Genomic DNA, 17,661 nt, shown 5'->3' on the forward strand with positions numbered 1-17,661 from the left:
TGAAAGCCGACTTGGACGACGACTCACAGAGCTTTCTCGACCGCTATCAGAAGTTCAGAACCAAGAGCTACTCAAGTCTGAGAGCACGAAAAACTCTTCTTGACTCATCATGAGGTCGCGTGTCTTTCTCGGCAGCACATTCGCAGACATCAATCGGCCAACACGTGGGGAATAGAATTGTATTGAATTTAAGAAACAAATAAACGACTGAATAAATTGACAAACGGTGAACGGAATATAAGGTAAAGCAATCAACGTTAATTATCTAAAGGAATGTAAAAAATTCGGTAAAACAAAGAAATCAAAGCAAACAGTAACTTACATGATGTGGCGGTTACATGACGCCAACCGCCACAGATCAAACTGATTGCCAGTGATAAGAAAACAGCATTATTTATCAAGAAAAACCAATGAACAAGTTTCTATGATAAGAAATCTCGAAATCATCACAACAAAATAACACAACCATATGCGGTGTTTACAAAATCAATTAACTCGTATGTGACAAACAAATACAATTGTTACGTAACTAGGCAAGCTAATACAGATATAAGTCACTTTTAAGCAACAATTCAAAGTTCTTCTCGTGGCGCATCAGGATAAACGAGAACTGCATTGTCTAAAAATCCCGAGTTCGATTCCCGACCAGGTCGCGATTGACAAAATATAATCGCGTTCCGTCGCTCTTACTTTAGTGTAAATGAATCGATTTTAAGAACCGTGTTTATCGGAGGAAACCAATTTCTTGCTTGAAGATGACTACGTCACACGGAGACGTCACTTTACTTTCGCGAGCTGAGTCCGACCCATTCACCATCGCGCCGACCAAGACCAACCCTTAACTTCTATAAATTAAAAGTTTGAGATTAAATTCCTCTGCAATGTTCAACTTCACACAAACATAACAAGACATAAATAATACCGAGTCATCCAATTGGTCAAGGACTCGTCGAATTTCAGCGATTTCTGATTGGTTCGCATCGCGCTTCCCATCTGTTGCGTCATGATCAGTGAAGCAATACGACATATTCAGCTCATCCTCGAATTTGTTGAAGAAGGATTTTGAAGGAATCTTCGAGATTATGTTGCCTCTGATATCAAGCTTTCCGATCTAGAGTTAAAATGTTTGTAAAATTAAAGTACAATATGGTGTTGTAACAAAGATTAATATCCTAATATTTAACCCATACAAGTTAACTGGTTAGTGTTAACTAATTAATAACTAACTAGCATGATGGTAGCTTAGGCCTACAGTAGCCTACTGGACCAACACAAATTTTTGGATTTTGGGAAAAATAGAAGGAATTTTAAGCGACCAACTTAAAGCACAATCGAGTATTCGTTGCAGAAATAAAACTTGATATTAAAGTCGCAAAAATATTTTTATTTTTGTAAAAATTTGAAATTTGCTTCTGGCCAAATCTTGGTCAGATGCTGCTGATTTTAGCCTAAACTGAATCGATCAAATTTTACCATTTTTTCAATAAAACAAACGAATTTTAAGCGGCCAGGTTTACTGCGCATTCCAGATCTATCAGCGATTTAAACAATAAAACTTGCGCGGGGAAATTACGCCCCGTTGAAATAGATTAAAACAAAATATTCCGACCAACAACAACGCACAGAATCTCAACAAACCATCTTTGCTTAAAAGCGGGAAAAACTATTATGACGTCACATGCAAAACCAAGGCGCATTGTTACGACACATCGAGTTCGTAAACAAAGTTGAAGACGAACGAAAAAGTAGAAAGTAAAATAAATAAACAAACCTTTCCTGGCATTGCTTGAATTGCCTCAAATAATCGGCCGACATCTTCTGGTTTAGAAAAGCATTTGCACAGTTGAAGCCACTTGATGCGTTTCTCAACTTTAGTGAGAATAAACAGGAACGAGTCAATTTGTGATTCTGTCAACTTGATATGGGATAAATTCAGCCTTTCTGGGAAGAGTTCCGCTGCATTCGTGATGAGCTGCTCGTCATTGATTTGATGAATTTGTTCATAAATACGCAGCAATTCCAGTGCCTCATATTCTAAACAAACATAACTTTCGTTTTCACTTGTTTTACATTTAAATAACTGTAGGCCTATCTGTGACTTGAACTTGGTGTAGGCTAGGCTACAAGTTGGTTACAAGCAAATGTCAAAAACACATTTTAAGCCTTACTGTGGCGCCCAAACACACAGAATAAACCGGTATAAGGTTAAAATATTGGCATAAAAATCACACAGCCTTGTCATTATATATTTCATATTTGCAAATATAAATTACCGAGTTTATACACTGCTAAAATACATTTATACACTGCTCTTGCCAAATACATTACTTTTATCATTAGATACATTACATCCATGTTGAAACTTTTCTATTTTTCGAGTTATTTTTTTGCGCTCTTCATTTTCTGCAAAATAATGAAACATTTTAGATTCACAGCATTGCATGTTATAGAACATGAAGATATGGAAACTAAATACAAGGATATTAACTACACTTATTCCTAAACATATTTCTTAACACATTTTGGTAAAAAAATTACCTATATGCAATAGAAAAAATCAGGTACGGGTGCAGTTTCTTTAAAATAAAATCCCACTAGAAATTGGTGGTAAAACAAGTAGGCAAGGCCGTAACCAAGTCATTTTTTTAAGACTCGAGTCAAGTTAAGTCATTTGGGAAGTTGACTTAAGTCGAGTCGAGTCAAATTGGATCAATTCAAATTAGACTAATTGGATCAAGTCAAGTTAAAATATTATGCAAGTCAAATGAAGTCATGTCATTGGCTATACCTTTAACCGATGATTTACAACCAAATCAAATGTCTGTAATTCAGTTGGTTAATAAATTAACAACAAGGATTTAACTAATTGTGCCAACTTACTTTCCAAGACTCGAGTCAAGTGAAGTCATTTCAAGTATTAACTCAGGTCAAGTCAAGTCAAGTAATTTAAAAACGTGACTCGAGTCATTATAACACTGCAAGTAAGGCTAATGTCTGTAGATCTGGTGCCTTACAGCCGGTTGAATTACCTAAGTCTACACCTCTTTAAACCAGAAACACTGAGTAATTTGTTTTTCACAAGACTTGGACTGGTCAAATCAAAGAAAAGTATGATTCTTACCTTATCCGTGGAAAACCATTACCTGGTGGATGCTGACTGGCGTTAGACGTAGACAGAAAATCTAATAAAACGCTTTCTGTTTCTGTGTTATTATTGATTTGTGGTACTATGTGTTGATTTAAGATTAAGGGGATTACAGACATTAATTAGTATCTTGCTATTTCTAGCCTATTCCATCCAAGCTTTCTGAAATCTTTCAAAAAAATAGCCTTTGTAGGCCTAGCCTAGCCCAGTACAGCTAGATTAGACAATAGGCCAGTAGCCTACTTGCTGTTACCGGTACACAAGGCTATGCGTACATGGTACCGGTATATCATTTCGATTGTTTACATTTGAATCGTTTCAATTTGTTTGAACAACAACTAATTTACTAACTTTGCATTACATTTACCCAGGATATCAGAAACAATCTAAAGAATTGAAATGGTTGCTGCAACATTTTATCATTCAAAGTGACAATTTCACGGCGTCAGTTTACTGAAGTTGCTGAATCATATTACGGTGACCGGCAGATGTTCGTTGATGATTTTATGACTCTCGTATGTGGAGGCGAGGTGGTCGGCGATTGAATTATTCTCACTCGGCGATTGGGTCCTTATAATGGATGTCTCTGTTTGACTTACTTGTTGTGCACAAATTAATTTTTGAGGTGATTTAGTCATGAGAGGTGAGAATTTGGGTCGTAGTATACACATTAGTTTTAAATTAATTTAGAGTTCAGAAAATAGAATATCATTTTCAGTTGAAATTTAGCATTTATTTCAATTCGCCACTAAGCTCAGTAATTTAATCACGAGAAGTAAGGGTTTGAATCAGAGGGTATTAGTTTTAGGTTAATTTACATTCCACGCTTTGGAAAAAATTGACATGTCTTTTAAGTTGAAAATTAGCATTTGCAATTAGCTGTTTACACCAATAGTATTTTCCTACTTCGAAAAACGACGGCTTAAATTGGTAAGTGGCTAAGTTGGAGACTTGCCAATGTTGTTATAGTTTGTTCGAGTTTGAGACCTCTGGTATAGACAATGAGTTTGTAGGTAGTGTAATATCAGATGTAAAATATCATCATAGTAAAATCAGATGGTAAATATACAGAAACCACAACCTGCACCATATTACACGTGAACCCTCAAATCACGTAAATATTAGTTAAAGTTAGTGGAGAAGTTTGCAACCCCAGAAATGCCTTGTCGCACGCCAGGAGGGTACACTCCCAACTAAGACACCTGCTCTAGTACAACTAACTTACACAGGTTAGTTAGGAGATGGCTCAGAAGCCCTCTTGTTGTTACTGGTATGAAAAATCATACGTGCGTGGTAGCGACATACTTTTCAACTCATTGTAGAAATATTTGTAACATAAAATAGAAACGTTGTTCAAATTGCCTACCTAAAGAACCTTGTTTTGTTGATCCAGTGTGTGGTGAATCTCTGAAAAGCAACAAACCTTAAAGGTTGAGGGAAATTATAATTAGTAATCAGTGACATAAACTGTCTATGATAAAGTACAAACTATCAAACAGCAATAATGCAAAGCTGACTTCATTGGATAGTATGGTCCCTCAATTTCCTCGTCACTTAGAAACCACCACAGATAAGCAAGTAGACCAGGGTATGGTCCTGTAAGTGTGAGTAAAAATTTATCATAATCTCTCTTTCCGTTGTTCAAAAATCCCAGCAGCTCCATAGATTCGGCCAATTTCTCATCACCATGTTCATCCTAGAAACAAAATCAAGTTTAAAATAATATTTAGTTTGTGTTTTAAATTTAACTTGTTAAGTAAAGAATTGACAAAGTTAGGTTTGAAATGGTGTCTTTATTTCAATAAATATTGCACAAGATAAAAATTTAATCGCTAATTCATAATAAACCTTGATATGATACGTATTTAAGAATTATAAGATGCGCATTTTTACCACCTTTTTTTGCCAGCCGCTTGCTTGTATATTTTCTTACCATATTTCGTATCACTTTTTGAAGAAGTTGATGGACGTTTCCACATTCCTTAATAGGAAACTTTCTCTCACTTCTCAAGGAGGATGGCACATCGTTGATACTTATGTCGAATTCATTTTCAAAGTATTTAAGAGCTTGTTGATATTTTTCAACATTTTTTCGGGATTGGGTGTAAAACCACCTATTGGCTTCCTGTTAATGCAAATATTTAATTTTCATTACAAACATAGAAAAGACGCTGAATTATATTGTAATCATCAAATATTTTCTGTCATCTTTCTGATGCGAACCAACCTTATAGAAGTCAATTTTCTTCTTTGACGTCCAGAAAAGTGGATGAAACTTCACAAGTTGTATTGTTGGTCGCTTTTTTGGGTCAAAATCAACCTCCTTTTTTTCTTGGTCAAAGCCAAATATCTTCTTTATCAAATCCTTAGCAAGTTCCTTTTGCTTTTGGGATAAATTGTCCACTAGAAATGTTGTTCAAACAGGAAAAAGGTACGTTTTGTAGACAAAATATAATTTTGTTATTCTACGTGAAATTTTACAAGAACTAAACATAATAAGATAAAATGTAAACTAAAACATCTGGCAAAGAGTTATAAACAGAACACTAATAGCGATGCTTGATAGCATCATGGAAAGTCACTATAGTAGAGAGGCGCGTATGTGTCACTAGAAAACACACATGCCCGAGGGTATGAGCACAACAAATATCCTACTACCTCAATTTAGATTATTATTTTTTTTAGATTAAAAAATGAACAAAAAGCACTGGAATTGGTACTAAGTGTTAATTAAAATGAAGTGATAAAAACATACTTCTCAAAATCCTGAAGTAATTATTTTGAGAGAACCGATTTATCTTTCTTGAAAAATGTAATTCGGTAATTTTACAAAAAAGTACTGACGGTATCGGTACTGAAAAAGTAACGCAGTACCGTAATTCGGTACCATAGTACCGTGGTACTGCCTACCTTTGCTATCCGAGTGCACAAATTATGTCATTTTTTAGCGAAACAAATTGTATCAACTTTTAGATAACAAGGCACCTGAGTCAAGAAGATCCAAATTAGGAGAAGCTTTTTGTTGAATGTTGTGGGGTGCTTCGTGAGAAGTTTTGTCACCAAATGGATGACGCCCATTTGTGAGGACATAATACAAGGTAATGCCAAGTGAAAATATATCGGCAGACTTTCTCTGTAAAATTTTGATATTTAAAGATTAAATATAAAGACACCTTCAAAAGGTATTAATGATTTGAGTAAGATTGCAGAGGTCGGCCGGACATGATGGAAGTGGTTTAATTCATGATGATTGAGGCATACAATGTTTGATTATTCTCAAAATGTGCCAAGAAACAGTTTAATATTAAAACTGTTTCCCAGAGTTAGAAAAAATTCTACCTGCCAATTTTAAATTCGATAAAGTTTGTGAGATAAAAAATGAAACTAAAATCTTAAGAATTTGGAGATTTATTATTCTAGAATCTAGAGTGTGCTTTACTACAGCTAGTGTACCCATGATGTTTCACGACTTCCATCTTCTCTTAGATGATACTCGGGAGCCATGAATGCCTCAGTGCTAGTTGAAGTGGTGGGTGCGCTCGATACATCAGTTGCCAATATTTTGCTCAAACCAAAATCAGTCACTTTTATTGTTGCATTTTCATCACTCGAACGAATCAAGAAATTGCTTGGCTTCACGTCTCTATGAACTAAACAAAGAAAAGTTTATTTATACACAAAATAAATAGCAACTATTTCGCAAGCATTTTTAGGAATGAGACAGAGTTCAACTGATCTGAAAGAGGTGAAAGAATTAGAATCATGACCAAATTATTGTTTGTTTACACTGCACGCAAAATTTAGTAATGTGTGCTCAGAAACCGTACAATGGATTGATTACAAAAGGTTTTTGCACACCTAATGAATTATCTGCCGTATTGCAATCTTCACTGAGCATATCACAGTTGACACATTTTCGTAATAGTTTTAGGTCCTAACATATTTTTTAAGAATAGTTTAGCCAGTCTATACAGTAAATACTTAAATGTATTCTTTGATATCAAACAAATTAGTTTTTGAGCTAGCAATGAAAACTGTATGAGCAAGTTATAAAAAGTACTTACTAATATTTTGTCCATGTAAATAGAAAATTCCTTCAGTTATATGTTTGCACATTTCCAAAGCAGTTAAATTGCAAGCATTAAGTTTACCCTTCTTTGTCCACTGCAAAAAAATACGTAATAAACTATTTTATTTTTCTGTATCAACTCTTGGTCCATTGCAATTTTTAGGAATTTTTTCGAAGCTTTTCAGGTCTAAATTTGAATTGAATTAACTTAAACAAATAACGGAATTTTTGGAGCAAATGTGCTCAATTCACGATGCTGTCACCCACTAACCAACTTATTTCTCCAATGTAACTTAAAATTGCTGGAACGTATAGTCATGGGCAGTATTCGCCAAAAAAAAGTATATGCTTGATTAGTTTCGTGGTTTAGTAGCTTGATTATTGGCATGCTTCCTTTTGTAACATTCTTTCAAAATAAAATCTTTGTAATCTGCTTAATCATCATTTTTGAAAAAAAAAAAATGTTTGTATTTGGGTAGCCCATAATTCTCACACGACGGTCCGATATCGACACAGTGTTGACTGCAGTATTTTAGCATTTAGGAAAACTTAGTATCTAAATCGAATCTCTTTATTTAATGGCAGCGTGTGGTTGCTTTTAACACGTTTTGTCGCTATCGATGATATGTAGCCAGGGCGGGCCATTGACCAATGCGAGCGATGCAACTGCATTAGTCCCAGTGCTGTTTAGCACTGAAACAAGAATAACAATTTAGCTTTTATTTTGCACAAACCACAGTATTACTTCATGATCTGTTCTCAAAAGAAAATCGGCATGGGGCCTCGCAATAGCAAAGGCCGGCTCTGTATGTACATAGGTCAACCCTAGTCCAATGCACAGGCTAAATGCCCTCTAAAATCTACTATGTGACACAATAAAATCAGCATACCTCCTCAAGATCACCATCACACATTTCCATATACAGTGAAATCGCATCCTCCTAAAAGAATGTGTATGTGAAACTTATGTATTGTAGGCAACATCTTTTTACCAAAATGAACTGAAACAAGCCACACTATTTATCCCATTTATTCATAACTATATAAACTCTTAAATACATCTTCAATGGCATCAAGATAAAGGACCACATTTGGGTGACGAAAACTGTTGTCGCATATTTTCTTGAAAGTTTGTGCTTCGCTTTTCGCATATTTGACATGGTCCTTTAAAACACGCTTCTCAATGATTACCGTTCCATCATTTTGCTGGCATCTACAATAAAAAGTATGTTTAAGTTATTTACTGGATGAATATATACTTGCTTCTGGTGATTGTAGTAACACATTGAGAAAAGTTTTCACCAACTCTGGTGGATGTTACAAAAACGTTTCCTAATGTTTGCCTTTCTGTCAGTTATTACTACCGTACCGTATTACCGTTTACATGTTTTATGCAGACCTTATTTAAAAATCAAATAAAATGACTGCTGGTAAATCGCAAAGAAGCGCAGCAAACACTGAGGACATGTCTTTTTCTAGAAGACAAGAAATAAAATGCTACAGGTGCGGATGGGAAGGTCACATAGGAAAAGACCCAAAATGGCCAGCCAAATGAAGAGGGTGCTGCAAATGTGGACACCAGTAAATTTGCTGTTTGCTGCAAAATGGACCGGAATCTTAAACTGAAAAATGCTGGCAGCCTACGTCAAATCCAAGATGCAGGTGCTGAAGGACCAGAATATCTGTCTAAGTTAGAAATGAATGACCTTCGTAGCAGAGACACAATTGAAGTTGGAGTTGATACCAAGGTGAAAGTTGAACTAATTGCTGATTCAGGAGCATCCTGCAATGTTATGAATCATATGCTGTGGGAACATTTGAAATTGAGATTTATAAAATGTAAGTGTTTTTAACAATAGAAAAATTTACGCTTATGGCCGTGATACCTCCTAGAAGGTGCCTGGTGCTTTTCAAGCTTGTGTGAACGTTCCTGGGAAAATTCCACCTGCTGTTGACTTCGTGGTTATTGAAGGAGAAGCACTTCTTGGAAAGCGACTACAACAAATCTCAGCATTCTCTCAATTAAAGCACTGAGCAGTTATTACAGAAGTACGATTCCTGTTTTGAAGGGATTGGAAAGGTGAGAGATTTCCAGTTAAAGATTCCCGTTGAAAAAATGTCACTCCTGTGTCAACCTCTACGCCGTGTCCCTTACCACATTCGTGACCATTTAACCAAGAAGCTGAATGAACTGAAATCCCTTAATATCATTGAAAAAGTTAGTAGATATACACCTTGGGATTCACCGTTAATTGTCATGCCAAATTGGAATGATGAAATTCGCTTGTGTGTGGTAGTGTGGCAAGTTAAAGCTGTAAAGTGATAAATAAATCCAATACCAACCATTTACGAGGTATTACAAGACATGAACCAATGTGAAATGCTTAGTAAACTGGATATCAATTGTGCTTATCATCAAATTGAATTAGAACCTCAGTCTAGGGAAATAACAACATTTGTCACTAATGAAGGCTTATTTCGCTATAAAAGGCTCATGTTTGGTGTGAGTTGCGCAATGTCTCAATGTCCGAAATGTCTCAATGTGTGATGCAATAGACTCGATTGCTAGATGAGGACAATAGCAGAAAGGAGGGACGAGAGATCAACAAATATATCAAGTTAAACGTCAAAATAGATCATTATTTAAATGCCTAAATATTGCCAAAGCCGAGGGAAAGGGCTAAAGTACTGACTAAAGTACTGGGAAAAGGGGATTGATGCTTTCTATTGATGCATCATTCTACTGCTCATAGCACTACTCGAGTTTTTCCAGCTAATTTGTTATTTAAGCGTAAAATACTTACAAGGTTACCTGAGTTTGATTTATCGTGTTTTGATAATATACAATTTACTGGTGACCATGATGCAGAAGTTGAGGAAAAGGGGAAGGACCATGCAGATTTAAGACAGTTTGTTGTGCTTAGTGACGGTAGACCTGGGGACACTGTGTTACTTAAACAGAATGTGCAAGATAAATTATTATCTACTATATTCCATAGAAAACCTTTCGTTGTGGTAGAAAAACATGGAAACAGTGTTGTAGTTGATAATGCTGGTGTGCAGGATAAATGTAATGATAATTTTGTAAAATGTTTTTATTGAATATGACTTGGGAAGAAAAACTCTGTCGATTCTGTTTTAAGCGCAGTGAACTGTGTTCTTTAACGTTACCAAAATTTAGTTAATAGGGAATTATACATTTGACATGGGAGGAAATGTAGCGTCTGTACAGTATTTGTGTTGGCGCCACCATGTGTTTGTTTGTACCTTATATGCGGTCATATTGTTAGTTGACATTGTCAAATAAACTTATTCTTTTTGGATCGTATAAGCGAGGAGATGTTACAGAATAGTTTTAAAGCTATAGCCCTTAATAGCCTAATATAGTGCTCTTCAACTTTTTTCGGTTTGCTGAACCCTTGAAGTTGTTGTGACGAGCTCATGTTTACTTAAAACGTAAACTGAGGTAAAAAGCGATGTGAGAAATGATTATGCATATCATCATGTCAATTAAACTGAACGGAGCTGCCAAAGTTTTACACACTGTCGGTGAGAGTTCGATTATGGCAGCAGGCTGCTTGCGAGTACTATTGCATGTCATAAAACAGCATTCAAACAAACTTGAGAAAATAGCAAATCGACTATTTAATGACTGTTTGTCAGACAGACAACCTAGATGTAACGATTTGGTAAAAATTTCCATTATGTAATACGCCGCAAGCCAACCGTGAAGACACCACTCAAATAAAGTGTCACACAAGCAAAAGAAATGAGAGAAGGCGGAAAAAATAGAATCGAGCAAATGTAGCGGCGTCACAACGAAATCAAAATATGGCCAAACATGTAGTTCACTAGGTAAATCTTAATATTACATTAAACATACTATTAGTTTTCAGCCTCTAAGAAATCGAAGACGTCACGGCGTTACCGGCGAACTATGTAATAAATGTGTGATTATAATTTGTTGCATAAGTTCAAATTCTGTGTTCATGCCACCCCGACTGTTACAGTGGTGTTTGTGTGTATCGCCGGGAAGTTTTTTAACTTTCTTAATAGACTCAGTTCGTTACTTAACTGCAATATTGTCAGTCAGTTTTACTGCTCTACAACTGGTAATCAAACGCACCAATCAATCTGTTTTTGCTCATCTCTACAACATCACTAAAAAAATTGCACACAATCGACTATCTACTGTACATGATCAATCGATTATATTGATTTAGGAATTAAAGTTTTGAGAGGAATACGTTGATTTTGTTACAATTTCAGACAAAACAGCATTTTAGAACTTGCGGTATCATTAGTTACATGATGAATAGTGGTTGTTGGTTGAAACTTAAGTAGGTATTACACAATATCAAATCACTTAGTAGGGCTACTACTGAAATACCGACTGATTCTACTAAAGCAGCTCCTTCCTCAATTTTAGCCCCAACGAGTCTTAATCCTGGTTTCTAAGACAGTATATTTTTTAAATTGACTCTGACTACACCTTGTTAGTCAAACTAAACTGTAAAAATTAGACTTAAGGGATAAATAAGAAGATTTAAGGATGGATGAAGAAGTTTATAAAACATCTACTATGATAAAAATGCCAACAAAAAGATAAGAAGTCTAATAGTAGGCTTAAATTTTCTTTGTTTGCTTTGAAACAACACAAACTTGATAGCATTAAACAACCTAGATAGACAGTATAACTTACTTATAAATCTTTGAAAGCGTGGTATGTTTCCATGGTGAACTTGTTTCTCGTGGATATTGTTTTTTACGTGGAAAAAACCAGCTGAACATTTTTTCAAACTGGCAAAATTTTGTGGAACAGCATAAGTTCTTTGGCCAATATAATGGCGGAAATACAATATAATGTCAATGTAATTACATTATTTTAGTTAAAACATATCATGTGACGTTAATCCATAATTGTTTAAATTCCATTAATCTTTCCCTAACTCTAAATAAACTTCTGTTTAATTGAACCATAAACAATTACTTGAAGTTACAGCATCAAACACAAATTTCATCTTCTTTTGTTTATTGAGCAAACATGCAGCTATTAATTAACCAAAAGCATAATTCAACTGCTGAGTCCAGTTAGCATACAAAGGTTTAAACCCTATGTCCGGAAGTATCAACCTCAGCAAGTAAGCGCTTGTGAAATCTTCACTTAAATTGACTATCGCCTGGAATGGTAAGAAAATAAGACCAACAGACACACCTAACACATAGGCTTGTCATACAAGATAATGAAGTTTTGCCCGCACTAAAGCAGCAACAAAAGTTAAATATTTTAACTCTTAATTATTTCATAGATCTCTCAATACCAACCTATCTCATACATTATAATTCAATCTGCCATCGCTGCTGTGAACATTGGAATTGACTAATGGCGCAACGTCTTGTGCCATGAATTCACTGTGTCAACATTTTGCACAAGTCGTACAACAAATGTTATAAATGAACAACGCAACCATGGGTCAATATTTACCTTGAAGTCATAAAACATTAGTTCTAAATGACAAAAAGTGAAAATAACGGCAGACCATTGCCATGGTGCTTCATATCAAGTTTCACTTCACTGCATGTTTTAACTTCATTCACTCCACGATTGATTCTGTTCTGTTCTGGTTTGCATCATAATTTTGCTATGTACAACTTGTGGCAAAATATAAACAACAAAATGTGAAACAGATAAAACAAAAACATCAAACAATAAGATGCGGCAGAAATCCTGGTCAAAAGTGTGGAATAAAACTTAGTTTACTCTTTACGCAGCGATGTAAGATTATAAATTGAAGTTGTAAATCTATGGACATAACGCCATTGTTAACCATTCATCATAATCCTGACATAGATTAGCCAAAAGTTATAATAATGAAGCTTTAAGTTCTTACATTTTCCTGCTCACTTTGAAACGTCCAAATTTTAAAATACTAAATTCTAAAATTCAGTTATGAGATATTTTGCCTAAATCGTCTCCCAATTGTTGTTACAAATATGGTTACAACAGCTTTGTTAATCATAAAATGTTTTGCCGAAACCTAGTTAAAAAATTTATAAAAAGGCGGCAGCTATAGTCAAGTTGGGTCCAGCACTTAAATAAGTATTAGGGTTTAAAAGGTTGGCACCTGTCATTGTAAGTCTCGTAAATGTCTCATTTTTTGAAAGATCGTTTTTTCCTCATAAGCTGACATTTGGTGGCAGCAACCACAATCTTTAAAATTTAGAGGTCAGGGTGCATTCTGTGTGACATGTATGCCGAAGGTACATAATGAGTACGCCAAAGATGCGCTATGCCTCGAGCCGCAGAGTACGGCAAGTTTTCAGCAAGATCTTGTTTGTGTCAAAAAATGTTTCAGTGTGTTCTTGAGTGTGCAATTACATAGTAATGTACCAGTTCACAGTCTTATTTAATTTAATTAACCTTCAATTTAATCTCTAAATCAATCAAAAATTGAGTGCGGAGAAGTTTTGTTCAAACCATTAAGTGCAAAATTACACACCTACAGTGCACTACCAGCATGCAATTTTAATGAATGCCCAGATGTCATGGCACCCAGACTTCAGCCTGGGCACCCAACATTTAACTAAATGTATGACAACTGGGCACCTGGATTTTGATGTGGCTGCAGTTGATAGTTTTCACAGTTTCTGGAGTCACAGCAAAAACTAGTTGCTTCATTTATTGCTTGAACAATGAACGTACAGTGCAAAACACATGTGACAGTGACACATGGAGGTTGACCGGAAGTTGCCGTTGTTAATAGTTTTCTCAGTGCATTGCCCACAGTTGGAAGATAAAACATATCATGGAGCCTTTGCAGGAAATAATTGTCCTTAGGAACCTGATATAGTTGATTTAGAATAAAACAGGAAGAGTTTTATATGAAATGTGAAGCTAATTTCTATGTTTCATGGATGTAGTGACCATGTAAGTTGTCACCAATAAGTCCATTTACTATCACTTTTTATGCACGTTTTAAGCTTTTTAGATTTTTCCTGTCTATTAATGAATAATATTATCAACTATTCTTATCTTTGCTGCTCCAATGTCAAGAAAATGAGTGAATAAATGGAGATGTTGGGTTAATTTTTAGAATTTGGTGTCTAAGCTTACTACGTAGTATACTATTTTATGTCAGCTAACACCTAGTCCTTACCTAAAGTAATGACCACATGCATTATCAGTTTTAAGATGTCGCACAAAGAGTTAATTGTTTTGAGCTGTATTTGTGTGCATTGCTCATAGACCCGGTTGAACAAAGTTGGACATCCAATGTTTTCCAGTTTTTAAGACCTTGGATGCCAGTGGGCATCCACCTGGCCACTGTAGCTCATGGAAAACTGTATTGAGTGCATCCTATGCCAAATTATGCAGGCTGGACTAAGCCAACTGCAATCTATGAAAAAAACATCGCACTATTTTTTATCTAAACAAGAGAAACACAAAAAAAATGTGAATTTGCAGTTGCCATGGTTTCAATACAGTTCTGCCTAGACGTGATTTGCTTCATGCGAAGCCGAGATCACATGTCAAAGTTTGTGCCGCTTGACTGTGGGTCACGCTAAAGATCTTTGACGTAATTCATGTGGAATGCACCCTGGTACGGGAGCCACGCTATCCACAATGAGCTATCACCACTAAAAACAATCAGATCTGCAAGTTTATATGCATGGGGCTACATTGGGCTGACCACCACTACTTGTTGCACAAAATTCAAATCTAATCTGACCAACCTATACAACTAACAAAAGTTTTTTAACAAGCTATAGAGTCTATAGTATAGACTTATAGCCTACTTCTCAAGATTTTTGTAAAAAAGTTGTTAAAGATAAGCGGTTACATTAGAAGAACGGGAATGTAAAAAGTTGATTGCAAAAATTGAGTTTAGTTGTTCATGATTTAATTTAAGCTAAATTTGAAATTGAGATTAAAATGAAACCTTTAGCTTAAAAGTTTAGGTTGGTACCTTGGCAACATCCTGAATTACATTTTCTGAACTTCATGTTTTTACACTGAGTCCAGAAATCAAAGTCGTGTAGTAGTACCAGGAAGCAAGACTACAGAGTTTGGCATAGGTGCACTCAATACTGTTTTTCATGAGTTTCATTGCCACATTTATTGCCACGTTATTTTGCGTTTAACGATTTACACAGAAATTATGTGACCTCAATTTTCAATTGATTTAAAGATTGAATAAGTCAAACTGTGCACATAACAAATAAGTGCACACTTCCATGCAGCTTGAGCAGTTTTGTGCACGGCACTTTTCATTCTTGTCAATTGTCATTTTTGTTGTTTGGTGCACAGAAAATCTTGCTGAAAATGGACATACTCTGCAGTCGGGCCAGCAAGTCGGTAACTAATACAGAGAATATATGTTAGATTAACTAGAAACAACAAGGAATAGCTTCGAACATAATCTATTCAATTCAATAGGGTAGTAATACACAGGTAAAAAATGACTGAATGCGTTTCCAAAAAACTGGTTATGAATATCTCGTTATTTACACTGTAAAAAATCTTTTCTAATTATAAGTCAGTGAGACAATTGAGACTAACTATAAGCCATACTTTTCGTTGGAAGACTAACTATTAGTCTCAATTGTCTCACTGACTTATAATTAGAAAAGATTTTTTACAGTGTAGCCTCTACCAACAGGATAAATATATTTTTGCGGCTAAATGCTAGTCTGAAACGACTAAATCTTTTCCAATCATTTTTGGTATTGAATATTCCCGTATTTAGTCTCTAGCGTCATGGACTATGGTTAAGCGTCATGGTTAATGCAAACCTTTTTTTGATTTAATCCATTTCGATTGAAACGTGGCACTTGAGCAGAATTGAGTTACGGTACCCTGTTAACCTCACGTTACAAGTTAACCTGCGTAAGCTTGCTTCTGACTAACCACAATTTCTAACAACACACAGCTTTTGACCATTAATGAGTTGCATAAACATCAGGCCTGCTATAAACAAAAACAGGAACTACCAGTATACTGGCAGACTGGAAAGTTTGCTATCAGTCTGCACAGAACCAGAACGTCACAGACTGTGGTCAATAGTTGGCGCTACACCGGTAAGTATTGTGCTTGGGTTACTCAAAATAGAAACCTCTTTAGGGGAATTACCAAAATTAATTACCCTGTTTGTTTAGCTCCATCGACATCTCCATTGTTCTGTGCCAGTGAACTCACCAGACATACTAGTTGCTATAAAGATAAAACAAGCCATGGAAAAACCGACATTGAAAACCTTTTCAATTATGTTCATTGTTCAAGTTGCAATGAGCACAAGTCATGGAAATATTATTCAACCTGAAAATGAAATTTTGGAGAAGTTAATAAACACGGAATATATCGTGATACAAGCTGGTTTGCTTGATTACCTCGTTATCAGCAATTCACAAAAATCTATTGCCTCAAGTCTTTCTCGTGTTAAAACCTAATATTTTATCGTGAAGGTCAATAAATCTCCTTTAAGGGGTTTGACCAAGTTCTAAGCAAGATAAATATCAAGCGTTTTTTCCTGGACTATGTCTACTGTCACCGAGATTCGAACTCAGTAGGATGTATTGGTTGGAGGCAAATTTGATCTATCTTTGATGGTAAACACCGCAACTGTCACTTGACAATAAAATTGATGCTGACAAAGTACGTGGGTTGCTGTTGAATATACTTTGAACTATCGAATTGAAACGAACTCAAAACATTTAGAATGTTAACCTTATATATTTATAAAAGACGATATCTATCTGCAAACCCTGACGAGCAATTCAGTATTCCCCTTAAACTGCAAAACACATTTTGCAAATGTTTTACTACATATCAAAAACAATGAAAAAGGAAAAGCGAGTGATTTATGACGTAATACAGTACATCTTAACAAATGTAGGCACAAAATTTATTTTTCACATAAAGCGCTTTAACATTATTACACCTTGACAGAACCCATGGTTGCGGAATCAGCCAAATAAAAACCCTTAAACCTCCCATTAGAAATATAAAAGCACAATCTTTAAGTAGTTTGACATGAAAGCAACAAATATATGCCTACAGCTTAAACAAAATCACAAGTTGAAAGCAAAATTTTTGCAAAATCTTTTCGATTGTTTTTTCAATCTCGGGGGAAATTCTTCTGCAAAAAATCAAGCTTCTTCGTCGGCAAAATATTGGTAATCTTCGTAGTTGTTGACGTCATAGGATGACGAAACTCTTCCTTCCAGCCTGGCCTGGTCGGCGTCCCCGTTCAAAATCGATTCCAGGTCGTATTCCGGGTCTTGTGGGTAATTGGCAAAGTTCGAGTCGGGAAAGTTGAAATATTCATCCGATGAAATCACAGAACGACCATTGGCTGAGGAACAACATGAAAAATATAATTAGAGCCAAATAGTCTGACATTGTTTATTGTAACGAACTTGTTAACTTGTTAAATTAATTGTCGATGAC

The 17,661-nt window shown here is 35.5% G+C and overlaps 3 protein-coding genes across 8 annotated transcripts in view; 1 reads left to right on the top strand and 2 right to left on the bottom strand.

The window, feature by feature from the left end:
* Positions 1 to 17,661, bottom strand: part of LOC143471280 (uncharacterized) — a 123,684-nt gene that overhangs the window by 80,245 nt on the left and 25,778 nt on the right. Inside the window, exon 32 of one of the 5 annotated variants that reach the window (XM_076969704.1) lies at positions 16,919 to 17,566. The exons of the other annotated variants lie outside the window; for them this stretch is intronic. Within the exon in view, the coding sequence (XP_076825819.1) occupies positions 17,361 to 17,566 (206 nt within the window). The 3' untranslated portion in view covers positions 16,919 to 17,360. Of the gene's footprint in view, positions 1 to 16,918; positions 17,567 to 17,661 lie in introns of those variants that run through there. 5 annotated transcript variants of the gene reach the window in all.
* Positions 1 to 17,661, top strand: part of LOC143471292 (uncharacterized) — a 38,599-nt gene that overhangs the window by 5,019 nt on the left and 15,919 nt on the right. The window lies entirely within an intron of this gene.
* On the bottom strand, positions 166 to 12,169 carry LOC143471287 (serine/threonine-protein kinase/endoribonuclease IRE1-like). Its single transcript, XM_076969723.1, has 14 exons — positions 11,917 to 12,169; positions 8,274 to 8,427; positions 8,105 to 8,155; positions 7,210 to 7,309; positions 6,599 to 6,795; positions 6,131 to 6,278; positions 5,373 to 5,548; positions 5,079 to 5,270; positions 4,663 to 4,841; positions 4,512 to 4,552; positions 2,329 to 2,403; positions 1,772 to 2,034; positions 923 to 1,111; positions 166 to 845 (listed from the first exon to the last, which is right to left on the bottom strand). The coding sequence occupies exons 1-14, from the start codon at positions 12,003 to 12,005 to the stop codon at positions 783 to 785; spliced, it is 1,917 nt and encodes a 638-aa protein (XP_076825838.1). The 5' UTR covers positions 12,006 to 12,169; the 3' UTR covers positions 166 to 782.

Source organism: Clavelina lepadiformis, chromosome 9 (genome assembly GCF_947623445.1).
Source record: "Clavelina lepadiformis chromosome 9, kaClaLepa1.1, whole genome shotgun sequence".
NCBI classification, from domain to species: Eukaryota; Metazoa; Chordata; class Ascidiacea; order Aplousobranchia; family Clavelinidae; genus Clavelina; species Clavelina lepadiformis.

Coding starts and splice junctions, on each gene's coding strand:
- LOC143471287 (XM_076969723.1), bottom strand. CDS start 12,005: ATGTTCAGCTGGTTTTTTCCACGTAAAAAACAATATCCACGAGAAACA. Junction 5,549..6,130: donor TTTGGATCTTCTTGACTCAG/GTGCCTTGTTAT, acceptor CAACATTTCTAG/TGGACAATTTATCCCAAAAG. Junction 2,404..4,511: donor AACAAAACAAGGTTCTTTAG/GTAGGCAATTTG, acceptor ATTATTTTGCAG/AAAATGAAGAGCGCAAAAAA.